This window comes from Euleptes europaea, chromosome 2, assembly GCF_029931775.1.
Source record: "Euleptes europaea isolate rEulEur1 chromosome 2, rEulEur1.hap1, whole genome shotgun sequence".
Taxonomy (NCBI): domain Eukaryota; kingdom Metazoa; phylum Chordata; class Lepidosauria; order Squamata; family Sphaerodactylidae; genus Euleptes; species Euleptes europaea.
This window is the reverse complement of record NC_079313.1, coordinates 849,691-866,760: the sequence shown is the minus strand read 5'-3', so window position 1 is coordinate 866,760 and position 17,070 is coordinate 849,691. Positions and strand designations below refer to the sequence as shown.

Here is a 17,070-nt window from a genome sequence, read left to right as displayed (position 1 = left end):
GTTATGCAACCCTAGTCTGGAAACAGTGCTCTCTAGAGGGAGGGGCTTCTGACAGGGTGGGTGGGAAAGAGGTTTTTTGGGCCTGGGAAGAGGGAGACTCAGCTAGAGGAGAAGCTAAGGATTTCCCTCCTGATGATGTGGGGAATTTAAGAAGACTCTCCTGAGAAGAAAACAGCCTGGGTGCACAGAGAACGCCAGCTGGCCGAAGAGTTGCCATCTTCTGGACTGAGCCTTTGATCCTGAGTGTCACGGGGACTTTGTTGTGACTGTGAGGAAAAGGGGTTTCTCTCAGAAACGGTGGGGGAAATGGAACCTGTCTGCCGCTTGTGAGTCAGAACCCAGAGACTAAAGAGACTTCCTCCCCTTTGCCCACTGACTTTGGGACGGGTTAATATAATTGTTATTCTCACTGTTTCACACTCCTGGTTTTGACTTACTTGTTCAAGGTTAAAGTGTTCTAGGTGTTGAATGGGGCATCTACAAATCCTGTGGTTACTAACCTGGCCATTTTTACAGCAAAAAGGGTTACATAAATATTATTTATATATTATCATCATCATTAAAGGTAAAGGTCCCCTGTGCAAGCACCGGGTCATTCCTGACCCATGGGGAGACGTCACACCCCGACGTTTTCTAGGCAGACTTTGTTTGTAGGGTGGTTTGCCAGTGCCTTCCCCAGTCATCTTCCCTTTGCCCCCAGCAAGCTGGGTACTCATTTCACCGACCTCGGAAGGATGGAAGGCTGAGTCAACCTTGAGCCGGCTACCTGAAACCGACTTCCGTCGGGATCGAACTCAGGTCGTGAGCAGAGCTTTTGACTGCAGTACTGCAGCTGAACACTCTGCGCCACGTGGGTCCTATATATTATAATTATAAATATATCATAATCATTATATAATATATACGGACACATGAAGCTGCCTTCTACTGAATCAGACCCTCGGTCCATCAAAGTCAGTATTGGCTACTCAGACTGGCAGCTGCTCTCCAGGGTCTTGGGCAGAAAGAGGTCTTTCACATCACCTACTTGCCTGGTCCCTTTAAGTGGAGATGCCCGGGATTGAACCTGGGACTTTCTGCATGCCAAGCAGAGGCTCTACCACCTATATGTGTGTGTGTATTTACAATTAGTAGGGAACCAATTAGTGCTGATACGAAGATTCCCTTTGCATTTAAACGTGTCTGAATGAAGCAGTTCCAGCTTTTGCTCTTTAGAGGGCGCAGACTCTATGACGCACGATCCCGTAAGTGCGCATGCGTCCTCGCCGCTTTCCGAGGCCGGTCAACGGATGGACCCGAGAGAGGAAACGAGCGCTGGTGTGACGCACATGCGTAGTCTCGAGGGCGAACGGGGAAGGGCACTGCGCATGCCCGACGGGGGTCGCGCAAACCCGTCTTCGCGCCCCGCCCGTCGCGCATGCTCAGTGCCGCACCGAGCGCTCCTAAGCGGGCGCGCGTAGACCGGGCAGGCGGGTTTTGCCCGTCGTTCGCGCGGGGCATTGTGGGAGTGATTAAGGAAGTAAAATGGCGGACCTGGCCAACGAAGGTAGGCGGCCCGGCTGAGGCGGGAAGGGGGGGGGGGAAGAGAGCGCGAAAGAGGGGGCGGGGCCTTCCCGGGCGAGGTGGGGGAAAGACCTCCCCCCAGCAGGGAGAGGGGGCGAGAGGGCGCCCGAGCATGGGCAGAGGGCGGGCAGCAGCCCTTCCCCGGGCTGCGCCTCCGCCCGCGGCAACGCGCAGGGAAGAGCCTCTGGGCATGTGCAGAGGGCCCGGAGGCGCCGGAGCGGGCTGCGGCCGCGGCTGAGAGGAGCGGCTCCAGCCCCTCTGCGGAGACCCACGCCGGCTCTTCCCCCCGTTTGCCCTGGGGAGGGGGGGGAGGGAGAGAGGGAAGACCGCCTGGCTCTGGGGAGGGGGCGCGGCGGCACCCAGGCAGGATGCAGACCCCCTCGACCCCCCCTCCCCTGTCTCTGTCTTTCTCTCCGGGCACTTCCACACATGCCGAATAACGCACTTTCAGTGCACCTTGAGGCTGGATTTCACTGTGCGAACTGGCAAAATCCACTTGCAAACGGTGGTTAAAGCGAACTGAAAGCGGAGTATTCGGCACGTGTGAAAGTGCCCCTCCCCGTTTCTAATCTTTGTTACGGATTTTCTAGGCTCCCTGTTTATATATGGCTTAGTAAGTGAAATATGGGGCTGCCTGGGTGGTGGTGGGGGGGGGGGGGGGTCGGCGCCCCCGAGTCCGACTTCCACCCTCCTCCCCCTCGCTTCCTCTCCCCGGGGGGCGCAAACTGTGTCTCCCTCCCCAGGTTTTCTAGGCTGTCCTGCAATAGCAGTGATGGAAAAATGATAAACCTCTGAGCATGTGCAGAGTGTCTCTCTCACCTGGAGTGCAAAAGGAGGAGGGATTCCAGGCCCGTCTCGTGTGTTCTCTCCCTCCCTTGGCTTGACCCCTGCGCGGCAGCCAAGGACTTGTGCCTTAGTAGTAGCAGCAGTGCCCCTGAGCATGTGCGGAGGCAATCTCCCAGAAGTCAAAAGAGTGCCCTGTGGCTGCGAGGCCTCTTGGCTGTCTGCGTGGAGGTTTTTGCAGGCTTTGGGTGTATTTTCAAGGAATCAAGCACCGTTAAATTTATGTGGGTCATAAATCGCAAAACAGGGTATAAATTGCAAAACAGAGGAGCTGCTTTGGGGCTAGAAAACTCTGCTACTGCAGGGGGCTGGAATAGCTTATTTTCCAAAATGCCATCCAACATGCTCGTGAGCATGAATAAAGCTGCATTAACACATGAACGCATGAAGCTGCCTCATACTGAATCAGACCCTTGGCCCATCAAAGTCAGTATTGTCTACTCAGACGGGCAGCGGCTCTCCAGGGTCTCAGGCAGAGAAGGGTCTTTCACATCACCTACTTGCCTAGTCCCTTAGCTGGAGATGCCACTGGGGATTGAACCTGGGAACTTTTGCATGCCAAGCAGATGCTCTACCACTGAGCTACTGCCCTTCCCCAGAACACATGAAACTGCTTTACACTGAATCAGACCCCCCCCCCTTGGTCCATCCAAGTCAGTATTGTCTACTCAGACTGGCAGTGGCTCTCCAGGGTCTCAGGCAGAGAGGTCTTTCACATCACCTACTCGCCTAGTCCCTTTAACTGGAGATGCCGGGGATTGGACTGGGGAGCTTCTGCATGCTAAGCAGAGGCTCTGCCACTGAGCCATGGCCCTTCCCCAGAACACATGAAGCTGCTTTCTACTGAATCAGACCCCCCTTTGGTCCATCAAGGTCAGTATTGTCTACTCAGTCCGGCAGCGGCTCTCCAAGGTCTCCGGCAGGGGTCTTTCACATCACCTACTTGCCTAGTCCCTTTAACTGGAGATGCCGGGGACTGAACCTGGGACCTTCTGCATACCAAGCAGATGCTCTACCACTGAGCCATGGTCCCTCCATGGCATTATACTGAACCAGACCATCAGTCCAGCAAGGTCAGTATTGTCTACTCAGAATGGCAGCAGCTCTCTAGGGTCTCAGGCCAAGGTCCCTCATATCACCTCCTACTCAGTCCTTTTCACTGGAGATGCCGGGGATCGACCCTGGGTCCTTCTGTGTGCCAAGCGGCAGCTCTGCCACTGAGCCATGGCCCCTTCTCTCCCTGCTTGGGAACAAGGTGGCAGGTCTGTGGGCCCTACCGCCGTGTGATGTGTACCATTCATAAGTACCTTGGTTCCCGGTCCTGGAAAGGCTGCCTGCGTTTTCCAGAGAGGCTTCTGTGATCATCTCTCCCCCCACCGCCCACAACTAGACTTGTCCCTCCCTAAGCGAGACATCCTCAGCCTCCCACTGCAGGGTGCTGCTGCTGCATTCTCTCAAAAAGCCTACAACTCCTCTGGAGCCGTTTGTTTCTGTGATAAGCTCTTCACGTGCTATTGTTGGGTGAGGGCGCTCATGTGATGTTCGGGCTGTGTGGCTGGTCTGTGCAAGCTTTCCCCCCCCACCCCGCCCATGATACCCGTCACGTGACGGTCGCAATTCTGACGTGATGAATCATCCCCTGGAGAACGATGAACCGGAGCTGCTGATTAACCTTGGTTCGCCACTCTCCCCCCCATCCCGTTGAGCGGCTTTTAATCCTCTCTCCCTGTGTTTGACTCTCACCTTCGGTATTTGCATGTCTTGTGTGCTAGACTGCTCAGAGGTGTGTGTGTGTGTTAAGTGCCGTCAGTGAATTAACGACCTCCAAAATGTCCCATCGTTAACAGCCTTGCTCTGGGCATGCAAACTGAGGGTCGTGGTGGGAGGAGATGGGTCTTCGCTACTGTTGTGGGAGTGGAGCATGTGGAGAATATCTGGAGAACATCCGCTCGGATGGATGCTCCTCAGGTTCCCATGATTGTCCAGTGTACTGTGATTCTCTGCAGGACTGTAAAACTCAGTTGGGGGTCGTGTTTACACTAGAGATTCTTGCCCCTCTCCCTAAATGGCCATGGTTAGCTGCAAAGAGGCACAGGTCACCAACTGTAGCAAATTGCATCTGCAGAGCAGAGGAACTTCCTGGTTGGTTCACGGTTTACGCAGTCCAAGATGTTGACAGGTAACCATGGAAGTGTGTTGGGCGTGTTTTACATGTTTCTGAGCTGACAGGACAATGTGCAGCGGCCAGAGCGTGCTGCTCTTGTGTGCAAACATGCAGCTGCAAAATGGTGGGGTTGAGTTTAGAATACCTTCTTCATTGTCCCCACATCTGAACACCTTTTGATTTAAACGAGGGCAGGTGTGGGCCCCTGCACACCCCTCCTGCAGTGCCCTCCAGGGAAGTATAGGGCCGGATCCTGCAGATCGGTTGTGCTAGTGGCCGTGCTTGTGCTGGCAGAACAGATCTGCAGGATCCGGCCTTTTGTCCACTGTTAACATGCTTGCCTGTTCCTGGTGAAATCGAAATGGTTTTGCCTGTTGGGATGTTTGGTGAGAAAGAGTAAAGCTTTGTCACTGACAGAGAGGCAGTTGTTTGCAAAAGGGAAAGCCGTGTGTGCCCCTCTCGGTATGAGGAGGAAAAGCTCCCCCTTCTGTTTATATCTTTACAGAAAAGCCAGCCATTGCGCCTCCCGTCTTTGTGTTCCAGAAGGATAAAGCGCAGAAGGTAAGAAAGTTTCGCGACTTATCAGCAGCCATAATTAAAAGTTCTTGCCCATTTTCACTTTGAAGTTCAGGCATGAACAGTCTGGCCCTTTGACTTTTATTTACTTCACTTAATAGCCCACCTTTCTTGCTGAGATTCAAGGCAGGCTTTTGTGCTTCTGCCTTGCAGAATGCTTTTTCCACGTTGACTCACCTCTCATGGAGCCCTTGTGCAGGAAGCTTTGGAGGGCATTAAAGCAGGCACTTAGCCCGGGTGCTGTTCAGGCTCACTCTAGCCTCTCCTCTACCCTCGCGAGTGGGCAGTATCCTGGAGGATGCCCACGGCCCTCCCTTTGGCTGCATTTTGCAGGGGGTGCTCCATAGCGGTTGTGCTGGCTGCCTTCCAGGGAAGCTTGCCCGCCACGAACAATCTTCTCATCAAAGGATGCCTGCAAGGAATCCTGGTGCCAGCTGCGATAGAGTGGAGAAGGGCTAGAGAATCGTGAGAAATAACATCCAGTTAAAAAGAGAGCGATTCAGCCATAAGGCCAAACTGTGACTCAACTCCCACCGCTTCTCAGGTGTTGGCAAATCGCAGTCTGTCACTTTGTCTGAACTCGCAGGTGATGATTGGCAATTCCCTCTTCACCAGAATTGCAAACCTATAGCTTATTTCTGTAACACCAAAGTATGGCACATCTCAGCCATTCCACTGATGGCAAAAGCAACCCTGGTGGCGCTGGTTAATGGCTCTGCGTATTTTAGTTGATCTGTTGTGGCCACTTTTGACAGCAGCATTGCAGTTTCTGGAGTGTGATGGTCTTTCCCGGCCTGGGGCGTATTTCCTTTGGTGACTTCAGAGGTGACAAGTTGGCAGCTCGGGGGAGGGAGAGGGGGCCACATCAGTCCACTGAGATTTTTTCATCCACGAAGGAGGTGAGCGTCCGGTAGGGGAGGGGCTGTGGCTCAGTGGTAGAGCATCTGCTTGGCATGCAGAAGGTCCCAGGTTCAATCCCCGGCATCTCCAGTTAAAGGGACTAGGCAAGTAGGTGATGTGAAAGACCTCTGCCTGAGACTCTGGAGAGCCGCTGCTGGTCTGAGTAGACAATACTGACTTTGATGGATCAAGGGTCTGGTTCAGTATGAGGCAGCTTCATGTGTTCATGTGACTCTCAAGCTGTGTTGCAGCGATGTGGAGATCCCAGCTGGGGCCTGGGTTAGCAGGCTGCTGCTCCTGTTGAGCAGCCGTTAAGAGCAGCAGCAGAGTAGGGGAGAGAGGGGGACACAGCTGGCGGTGCTGCTGGAAACAGGGAGAACCGGGGGTCCACCTCTGAGCCCTCACATTGGGCAGAGGCCCAGACGTGGCTGGCCCTCAAACAAAAAAAACTGCCCATCTTTCAAACGGCTGCGGTCACTGTGACTAAAAAAACTGGATCTAGTCTTTCACTGACACGTCCTTGATCTGCTCCTCTGAAAAGGCACAGGATGCTCTCATGGGCATATCAGTCAGATGCTTCATGGGAAGGGGAGATGGGTTCTGAGCCCACCCCTAAGGGGGAAGGGAAGGCGCTGTGCTTCAGTCTCTAGCACTGCCTGCAGTTTGGTTTTGGTTGTGGCAGCACGTTCTCCTGATGCTGTGTTCCCAATTTGCCGCTGAGGTTGTCACCTGATTTTCAAGGTAGCTTGAATAAACATCTAAAACGCTTCTGTATCCATGTGTAGCAGTGGACTTCCCAGGAATGGTTCTGAGATTGTGGGGTTTAGCCTTTTGGGGAAAACCTGCTCCCCTTTATGCTGTGTTTTGGTTATGGTCCCTTAATGGGAGCTCAACGTTGGCAAGAGAGGTAAAGAAACGGTGGAGAGTTGAGCCCATAATTCTGCACTGGTCTTGAGGAGCGTTTGAAGGTGCACTTTCTCCTGTGACTGAGAGCTCATGGGAAAGGATGGTGGTTATCTGCAGGATGGCAAAGAACCTCCCCGCCCATTGGTCCGTAATGATAGCGAGGGGCTGGTTCTTGTTGCGTCATAATAGAAGCCTGACTGGCGGAGTCCCAGGTGGGCCTACCTGTGCCGGCATTCTGTTTCCCACAATGGACCCACCTGAGGCCTCCAAGAAGCCTGTGAGCAGAGTGTTGAAGGCAGCGTCCGCTGGTGGAGAATAAAAGTTTGAGGGCTGCCATGTTCGTAATTTGGTGGTGGTGGTGGAGGATGAGCGGTGTGCATGCCACGTGTGGGCACTTCCCGGGGGGCTGGGGAGGAGGATTGCAAAGGCTTGTGTCAGCTGACTGTCCATGCATGGGGCTTGGAAGTCAGTCCCGCATCGTTCCGCGGCAGGGAAGCGTGCCCTGGGGCGGCAGCGTTGGTGCAGCGTGTGCTTGGCACTGCGACAGGCAGTCTTGCCTTCATTTTTAAGAGGCGAGTTGGGGCTGATGTGCAGACAGCCTGCAGGGACTTTTTCCTCAAGGGCGTGCTTTTGAGAACCCCAGCAGCCTTCGTGGGGAGGGGGCTGTGCTTTGGGGGCATCTGCTTTGCGTTCAGAAGGTCCTGGCCTCAGCCTCTGTCAAGGGAAATGCCCTTTTCTGCCTAAGACCCTGGCGGGCGGTGCTGGTGCGGGCCCGACTGACTTCAGGTGTTCAACACTACAGGGCAGGTTTTTTGCTACTTTTTTTTTAGCAAATGGAAAAGGAGTTTGTACTGTTGTGCTTAACACGGGCGTGAGCTCGCATTACATTTTGAGAACTAGCAACTTACAAATACTTATTTGCCAAGTAATGGGACCCATTTATAATTTGGCTAGAAAAAGGCTACAGATAAATAAATGCAACCCTGCTGGGAAGCTGCAATCGGCCCTCTCTGAGCCATGGACACCCTGTCTTGTGAACCGGGAGCTTCTTTTGACCGTTTTCTTTCTGTTAGAAGTGGGAGCAACCTGAGGAATTGAGCACCTCATGTCACAGAGGTGGGCAGTTTTATTGCCCTGGTGACATCTGGGGTGCTTTACTTGTTTGGGCAAAATGTTGAGCCAGTTGAGTTTAAGGTTCTAGCCTAGGATTTGGGAGACCTGGGTTCAAATCCCCACTTTTCTTGGACCAACCTACCTCATAGGGTTGTTGTGAGGAAGAATGGAAAAGGGGAGAACGATGCATGCTGCATGGAGCTCCTTGGAGCAAGGGCTCAATAAAGAAGCACTAAGTAAACCCACACAGCTGATATTTAAAGTCCTCTTTCTAAGCACCTGTCAGGAGTTTGCGACAGGGAACCTGGGGGACTTGTCCCACCAGCGGTGATTCTGGATCAGAGGAAACTTCTTTTTTAAGCTGCTTCTCTCTGAGAATCCAAAAGGATCTTTCTCCTGCGCTAATGGGAACGGATGTATCCCTTGGGAGGTAGAGAGCAGAAGCGAAGACAGATGTAGCAGGCCCTCGATCAGCGAAGCTGTAGATAGGAGCCAGCGTTGGGTAGTGGCTGGAGCACACAGCGATCATGGTGCGTTCTTTCTCCTGTTGTGGATGACTGAATGCAGTGTTTTCCAAAACCAGGCAGGTAACTGCTGTCGCCCACGAGGAATAAACATATCTCCAAGTTGCAGCAGGCGGATGCTTTTATCGAGTGTCCCAAAGCCAGCTTTGAGGTTTGTCAACAGGTCGGATCCCATACGGGTCTGTTCAAGGGCACACTCTTCGCACCAGGGGAAAAGGCCGCTGCTGGTGGGAGGGGCCCAGCAGATCAGTCTCCAAGTGATCCAGTGTAAAGACCTCAGTGCCTGGCAGATGCTATCAAGGATCTGGCAGGTGTTAACAATTGTGTCCAGTTTTGGGCACCACAATTTAAGAAAGATGTAGACAAGCTGGAACATGTCCAGAGGAGGGCAACCAAGACTGTGAGGGGTCTGGAGACCTATGAGGAAATGTTGAAGCAGCTGGGTATGTTTACCCTGAAGAGGAGAAGACTGAGAGGGGATAGGATAACCATCTTCAAGTACTTGAAGGGCTGTCATAGAGAGGAGGGGGACGAGTTGTTTTGTGTTGCCCCAGAAGGTTGGACCAGAACCAACGGGTTGAAATTAAATCAAAAGAGTTTCCATCTAGACATTAGGAAGAATTTTCTAACAGTTAGAGCAGTTCCTCAATGGAACCGGCTTCCTCAGGAGGTGGTGAGCACTCCTTCCATGGAGGTTTTTAAGCAGAAGCTGGATAGCCATCTGTCAGCAATGCTGATTCTGTGACCTTAAGCGAATGATGAGAGGGAGGGCATCTTGGCCATCTTCTGGGTATGGCGTAGGGGTCACTGTGTATGTGTGGAGGGGAGGTAGTTGTGAATTTCCTGCATTGTGCAGGGAGTTGGACAAGATGGCCCTGGTGGTCCCTTCCAACTTTAGGATTCTATGACCTAGGCAGTGCTGACCGAGGTTTGGAGGAAGGGAAGTATGTATGTGTGCGTGCGTACACGCACAAACAAACACGCACATACACGGTACTGGGGACTGAAGGGCCCTTGTCTTCTTTGCTCCCAGTTCCTTGCAGAGCAAAAAGGGCTACCGGAGTCAGGCGAGGACCCCCAGGGAGAAGTTGAGTCTCCTCACCGGGGGATGGGTCACCCCAAGTCGCCAGGGGAGTGCGGCTTTGAGACGCCTGCCCCCGCGGTCGCTTGTGCCAGTGCCGAAGCCCGCCTTGCTCCTATTTCGCGAGAACTGGCAGGGGTAAGTCCAAACCGACCACATTCTTCTGGTGAGGTGCTGGGCTCTTTTCTTCCCACCCCCTTCTAATCTGCTCCTTCCCTCTGACATGTCTGCCGTTCACAGGCAAGCCATAAAGACTGGGAGCCTCCGCAGTTCCCTGAAAGAGTGGGTGCTGGTGGCCAGCCCCTCTTTGCTGTTGAAATAAACTGTCTTGCCAGGAGGGAAGGACTAGCTCAGTGGTAGTGCCTCTGCTTGGCACGCGGAAGGTGTGAGGTTCAATCCCTGACATCTCCAGTTAAAGGGGCTAGGCGATGTAAAAGACCTCTGCCTGAGACTCTGGAGAGCCGCTGCCAGTCTGAGTAGACAGTACTGACTTTGATGGACCAAGGGTATGATTCAGTAGAAGACAGCTTCATGAGTTGGGGAGGGGCTGTGGCTCAGTGGTAGAGCATCTGCTCAGCATGCAGAAGGTCCCAGGTTCAATCCCTGGTGTCTCCAATTAAAGGAGCTAGGCAAGAAGGTTATGTAAAAGACCTCTGCCTGAGACCTTGGAGAGCTGCTACTGATCTGAGTAGGCAATACTGACTTTGATGGAGCAAGGGGGGGTCTGATTCAGTAGCAGGCAGCTTCATGTGTTCATGTGTGTGAGGGGGCCTATTCAGCGAGGAGGCTATGGAAAGAGTAACACTTGCCCCCGGTTGGGAAAGCAGCAGCCTCCCCTTCCATCCAGCAAAATGGAAAATGTGAAATTACTTTTGGTATAATTCTCTGCCTCCCGGTTCATTGAAGCCTGAAGAGGGAAAGGCAGCCTGAAATGCTTCTGGCAAGCGGCTGGGGAATAGCCGTCAGTGGGAGGGGGCTCTGGAGTGGGTGCGACGCCTCCTGAAGCCCCCTTCTCCTTGGAGCAAAGAAGAGATGTCTGAGTAGACACCAGAACACCCAGGTGGCAAGAGGTGCCCCCTCGTCATTGGCAGAGCAGCCGTGACAAAATCTCTCCGATCTGGCCAAGCGTTCGCATTGGCATTCACGGCATTCTGGATCTAAGCCAGAGCTGGTGTGGTCCAGTGGCTGGGGCATCCATCAGGCTAGGATCGGTGAGCTCTGGGTTTTGCTCTTTACTCAGCTGTGCTGTTTGTTGGGTGACCTTGGGCCAGTTCCTCTCAGTTTAACTTACAGGGTTGTTGTGAAGAGGAGAGGAGACCGATGTATGCCTCCTTGAGCACCTTGAAGAAAGGGTGGGATAGAAATGTGATAGGTGGAATCCTTGATAGTTTAGGGATGGCACTTGGAGTGTGCCTATTATCTTAGGTGTTGTAGAATATAGGCAGTGTGTGTACAGACTGCTGGACTTGATGGGACTGGGTCTGATCCAGCAGGACTTTTCTAATGTTCTTATGGATACTGGTCCTGATGCATACCTGTTCTCTCCAGGATCAGAGGAGCAGGCCTATTATATTGGGTGAGGTGGAACGCAGGCAGGATGGTGCTGCTGCAGTTGTCTTGTTTGTGGGCTTCCTAGAGGCACCTGGTTGGCCACTGTGTGAGCAGACTGCTGGACTTGATGGGCCTGGGTCTGATCCAGCAGGGCTTTTCTGATGTTCTTAAGGCTTTAAGAGGGGAGTGGACATGTTCATGGAGGAGAGGGCTATCTATGGCTACTAGTAAAAATGAATACTAGTCATGATGCATACCTATTCTCTCCAGGATTAGAGGAACATGCCTATTATATTGGGTGCCGTGGAACATAGGCAGGATGGTGCTGCTGCAGTCATCTTGTTTGTGGGCTTCCGAGAAGCCCCTGGTTGGCCCCTGTGTGAACAGACTGCTGGACTTGATGGGCTTTTGGTCTGATCCAGCAGGGCCTTTCTGATGTTCTTATGAAGCTGGCTGGGGAAATGAAAGGGGTTGAGCAGCCTCAGGTTTTGACAGACGGCTCCTGCAAGACCTCTGATGGACTTGTGGAGCCGCCCCGGTGGGAGGGAGCCCCACGTGCGGAGGGGTGTGCAGAGCCTCCCATGGTGTTGGTGCAAAGGGGACGGATCTGCTGCTCCGCCTCTGAGTGGAGCTGATATAGTGAGCAGATAATGTTCAAAACAAAGAGAATGTTTTTCTGCCAGTTGGTGTTTTTTGAACATTTTCATGTAAAAAATACAACTGAGTGGCAAAAGAGATGGAGTTACGTAGAAATGTATTGCAGAAAGAGCTGGGAGTGTCTCCGGTCTAATCATGGTCAAGTTTTTTGTTTTTTTTAAAGCACGAACAAGATAACTTTGACTTCACAACACTCCAATCAATGTGTGAACCTGTCAGTGAAAGTACAAAGTAACTTTAAAAAGAGTAATGAATTCTTAGAACTTTTTGTAAGGTTGTTGTTGGTGGGCAAGTGTGACCCCTTGGCGTTTCTGGCTGCTTCCTCTTTGGAGAAGCCTGCTGGTCCGGCATCTGGCCAGAGGGTGACCCTTTGTCTGATGTAGGACTGGCCCAGGAGGAAGTGGACCTCTCGCTCTGGCCCTCTCTAGCGTCACTTTCTTGGCTGTGTGGGATGTTTGCCCAGTGTGCCTGCCTGCCCTTTAACAACCTCTATGCTGCTGCTCCCGAACTTTTTAGAAGTGGTTGCATTAGTGGCCCTTGCTGAGATAGGGAAGAGAATTCCACAGGGTGTCTTCTTTGTTCCCATTTGGAGGGCTCTGATGAGCCTCCATGAGCCAAGAGCATGCCTCTTTGGACAGAAGATTTTGACCAAAGGAGGGGAAAGGGAAGGCGATTGTAAGCCGGTTTGAGTCTCCCTTAAGTGGTAGAGAAAGTCGGCATATGAAAACCAACTCTTCTTCTTCTTCCTCCATGTACAGGATGAGCCGGCAAGGGACGATTGCATTGTGAGACACAGCTGCCAACTGCCATCTTCAGTCAAGGCTTCAAGGGGGTGGGGCTCGGGGGTGCCTTTAATTCTGCATCCGTTTTGTGTTTATAAGTCAGCCCCCCATCCCTTGCCCTGACCTGGATGGCCCAGGATGGCCCCATCTCGTCAGATCTCGAAAGCTAAGCAGGGTCTGCCCTGGTTAGTATTTGGTTGGGAGACCCCCAAGGAAGTCCGGGGTTGCTACGCAGAGGGCATCCCTTGCCTTAAAGACCCCCGGGGGTCGCCATGAGTAAGCGGTGACTTGATGGCCCTTTCCACTGCCACCTTCTCCTCCCTCAAAATGTTTCCCGTCAAGTGGTCTTGGGTAACCGTGCAGGAGAGGGTCACACGGGAATCTGAAGAAGGGAGCTTCGACTCTCCAGAGCTGAGGCTCTGGAAATCTTGCTGGTCTCTGAGGCGCTCCTGGACTCACAGCCTGAGAGCCGCTGCTGACTGAGAGTCAAGAACCGGAGGTTTTGGGCCTGACTTTTGCTGGAAGCACCTTCTGTTGCCCTTGCCCAAGATTAGAATATTTTGCAACGTAACCAGAGCCGTAAAATGTTGTTTGGAAGGAGGTCTCTTGCTTTCCAGCAGAATCCTTTCAAAAGAAGGTTGACCTTGTTTGGGTCGTTGGATGCGGATCTTGGGAGGTGGTGAGCGCTCCTTCCCTGGAGGTTTTTAAGCAGAGGCTAGATGGCCATCTGTCAGCAATGCTTATTCTATGACCTTAGGCAGATGAGAAGAGGGAGGGCATCTTGGCCATCTTCTGGGCATGGAGTAGGGGGTCACTGGGTGTGTGTGTGGGAGGTAGTTGTGAATGACCTGCATTGTGCAGGGAGTTGGACTAGATGACCCTGGTGGTCCCTTCCAACTCTATGATTCTATCCTAGAGAACAAGCCCTATGAGGAAAGGCTAAGGGAGTGGGAATGTTTAGTCTGGAGAAGAGGAGGTTGAGGGGGGACATGATTGCTCTCTTTAAGTATTTGAAGGGCTGTCACTAAGAGGAGGGCAGGGAGCTGTTCCTGTTGGTAGCAGAGGATCAGGACTTGCAATAATGGGTTTAAATTGCGGGCGGAAAGGTATTGGCTGGGAAATTTTTTTTACAGTAAGAATTGTTCGACGGTGGAATCAGCTACCTAGGGAGGTGGTGAGCTTCCCCTCACTGGCGATCTTTAAGCATAGGCTGGACAAGCACTTGTCAGGGATGCTTTAGGCTGATCCTGCATTGAGCAGGGGGTTGGACCAGATGGCCTCTATGGACCCTTCCAACTCTATGATTCTATCATTCTTGGTGGGTTGTGTGGCATGGTTGGAAAAGGCACGGCTCTCCTCTTAAGGTAGTCCGCAGAGCTACTAGGCCATGCAGATTCACTGATGAATTTAGATAGATACCTGTTGCCTATTTTAAATGCCACATGAGTGTTTTAGTTATTTTGGGCACAATCCCGGTCTCAGAGAGCCTGCCAACGCTTGTCTCTTCCTGGTCATTGGAGGTGATTTTTACTTGCGACAGATGACCAGGCAGGGGGATGTTAAGCCTATCTCGGGTTTTGGTGTAACCTCTGGCCCCTGGTGGCAAGAAGAGAGCCTTCCCTGGTGAAGCAGGAGTGTTGCGTGGCCAGAAAATGTGTGTGTGTGTGTGTATACTCCATTTAAATAAGTCTTGGGATACAAATGGCATAAAACACACCTCAGACTAGACGCAGGCCATTAAAAATAAATCTGGGAAATTGTGTGGTTTGGGGGTTAAATAGGCTGGGAGTTGGTGGGGCTTTTATTTTGGGGATTTGGATCGAGCCTTTGAGATGTAGATGACTTTTTCAGTGGCTTCAGCCTGTTTCCTGCCTTGATGTATGCGACTAGGGTGGTGGGAAAGAAAGACAGAACAATTGCCCCTCCTGGGATGGGGCACAGAAGAGCACCTTCCCCAAGTGGGAAAATGATCCAGCTTTGTAACTATGATTTCAAAAGTTTGCTTTTGCTGCTTCACCACCTATGTTAGTAATTTCTGGGCCTCGTTAGTCCCGTGGGGAGAAAAAGCAGCCCATTTTTTTGTGAGCTTTCTGCACTTGGGTGAAGGGAGGCCATTTTTCTCACTAGCGGTGACCAGGCAAGAGGCAGAATGCTGCCTTCTGGGGCCCCAGCGGCCCGGGAACAACATGTGGTGCAGTCTGTCAAGCACCTGAGTGTCCCTCAGAGAAGCCTTAGAGGGAACCCCGGGCTTCTCCACCTAGCAGGAAGCCAGTGCCAGGAAAAAGCTGGGGAGCCCTTGTCTGTCAAGCGGACAGTGCAGAGCCAGGTGGGCTCAGGGTCTCAGTGGGGAAGGGGCAGCTGGTCCACTCTTCTCTTCCCCCCCCCCCGCGTCCATTCCTGTGGGGCTTGGATGCTCCATGTTGCAGATCTGCTCTACAAAAAGGGCAACAACAGTCATTCTTCTCCAGGGTGCCAGGAAGCTGTGTGCTCTCTGTCCTCTTGTCCTCCTTACATTTTTAGCATTTTTGAATGTTAGACAACCTCAGACGCCCTTCTCCCACCTTGTGAGGCACTGAAGGGCACATCCAGAATGCGGGCACCTTCTTCTGGTGCAGAACCACCTAATGGTCGTTGTTGTTTTTGTTACAGAGGTCAGCAGATGGGTCAAGTCCAGAAGACGGAGAAGGTGAGGAGCTGAGGTGTCCGCTGCGATGGGTGCCCTGGGTCAAAAATGCATGCTCTTCGCTCAGGAAACGGCGTGCTTATGGGCAAATGGGAAAAATTCTGTATGTGGCTCAGATTCAGGGCTGCAAGGTGAAAGGGAAGGGGTGTGGCTCAGGAGCTGAGCCCCAGCTGGGCATGTGGAAGGGCCCAGCCCCCTGGCTGCCAGGCAGTGTGGGGCTGAGTTGGTCAGGGGGCTGCCTTGGCAGAGGGTGGCTTCAGGCCTTCATCGTTTCCCCTTTGCAGGAGCACAGTTTATACTGAGCTGATGGTCTTCAGCTGGTTGTTCAGGACTCACAAGCAAGCAGCACCCAAGTAGCCCTTTGTCCTCGTCTGTGCTTGTTTAGGCTTTCTTCTCCTCCTGCCTCCTCCTCCTGCCTCCTCCTCCTGCCTTCCTCCTTCCTCCTGCTTCCTTCTTCTTGAAAAATAAAAACTGAGGAAACCAGAGAAGGTAGCTGAGAAGTTCCAAAGGGTGCCTGAGGGCCTTTCTAAACAAGGGCCGATGTAGAAGGGGTTTCAGCCAGAACGCCTCTGCTGCGAAGGCACTGGGGGCCCCAGAAATGAGGAGGGGAGAGTGTGGAGGACTGAAAGATGCTCTTCTCCCCCCCCCCCGAATTTCCAGCAGTCGACTGCCCCGGCATCTCGAGATTTCACCAGACCCCCAGTGGCTGCGCTGTGTGGGTTTTCTTCCCATCCAGCATCCTCTTTGCAGTCACCAGACTCCCGACTGTGGTTATTTGGAAGCTCACCTTGAACGACAAATGCCCAGAGAGGAATACACGGAAGCCCAGCAGGCTATAGCAAGAGGGACTCAAAACACGAAGGGATTGGGGGGTGGGGGAGACGGGTAAGAGCCATCGTGCTAGGACCAGGAGCGGTAGACTTCCTGTGTATTCTGCACCGTGATGGATTTTTACTGGGGGGCGGGGGGCTCGGGGAGCTTCTCTGGCAGAGAAATGTGGCCTAACTAAAGAGACAGGCATGGTTACTGATGAGTCTCACACCCTCAGTTTGGCTACAAAAGCTGGTGGCCCATCCTCAGCGCAAGGTCAGGTGGTCGTAGTCGGGCCTTTCCTGTAGAGGTGTGTGGGGGGGGAGGGCTTTCGCTTTGCAGCTGCCTGTCCAGTTCTAGCCAGGGGCCTGGTTTCCCTCTCGGGGAATGAGAAGAAACTGCACAAGACTCGGGGTCTGTGTCCTCAGCCTTGTTTCTCCGCCTCCTTTTCTCCCCGCAGAATCAGACCGAGAGGATGGGAGTTACTGCCCCCCCATAAAGCGTGAAAGGACGTCCTCGCTCACTCACTTCCCTCCTTCGCAGTCGGGTAAAGGCTGGGCGTCTCGGAGCGCTTCTGCTTCTGTCTTGTCCTCCTGGCGGTTTTCTCTTGCTCCTTTGGTGTGCCCGGGGGCATTTCCTCAAGGGAGCCAGGGAGGTGGGTTAGGGGGTGAGATCGGGGAGATCTTGGTTCAGATGCCCGCTCAGCTGTGAGGCTAGACTTGCTGGGCACGGTGCGCACTCTCAGCCGAATGTACTCCATGAGGTTCCTGTGGGGGTAAAAAGGAGGACCGGAGAACGGTGTGTGCCACCTCGGGTGGGAGGGGAATAACAATACCATAGGTAGAAGGGTCTTCCTGTTTAGAGGCTGCGAGCCTGCGTGTGGGGTAACTCCCAGGGGTGCCCCAAAACAGTAGAGA

General features: G+C 53.0%; 1 protein-coding gene across 1 annotated transcript in view; it reads left to right on the top strand.

Annotated features, from left to right (window-relative positions):
* Positions 1 to 1,433: 1,433 nt before the first annotated feature.
* Positions 1,434 to 17,070, top strand: part of RANBP3 (RAN binding protein 3) — a 29,124-nt gene continuing 13,487 nt past the window's right edge. The window contains exons 1-5 of the mRNA XM_056867574.1: positions 1,434 to 1,546; positions 5,076 to 5,131; positions 9,623 to 9,808; positions 15,310 to 15,346; positions 16,614 to 16,700. Coding sequence (XP_056723552.1) covers positions 1,525 to 1,546; positions 5,076 to 5,131; positions 9,623 to 9,808; positions 15,310 to 15,346; positions 16,614 to 16,700 — 388 coding nt within the window. The 5' untranslated portion in view covers positions 1,434 to 1,524. The remainder of the gene's footprint in view (positions 1,547 to 5,075; positions 5,132 to 9,622; positions 9,809 to 15,309; positions 15,347 to 16,613; positions 16,701 to 17,070) is intronic.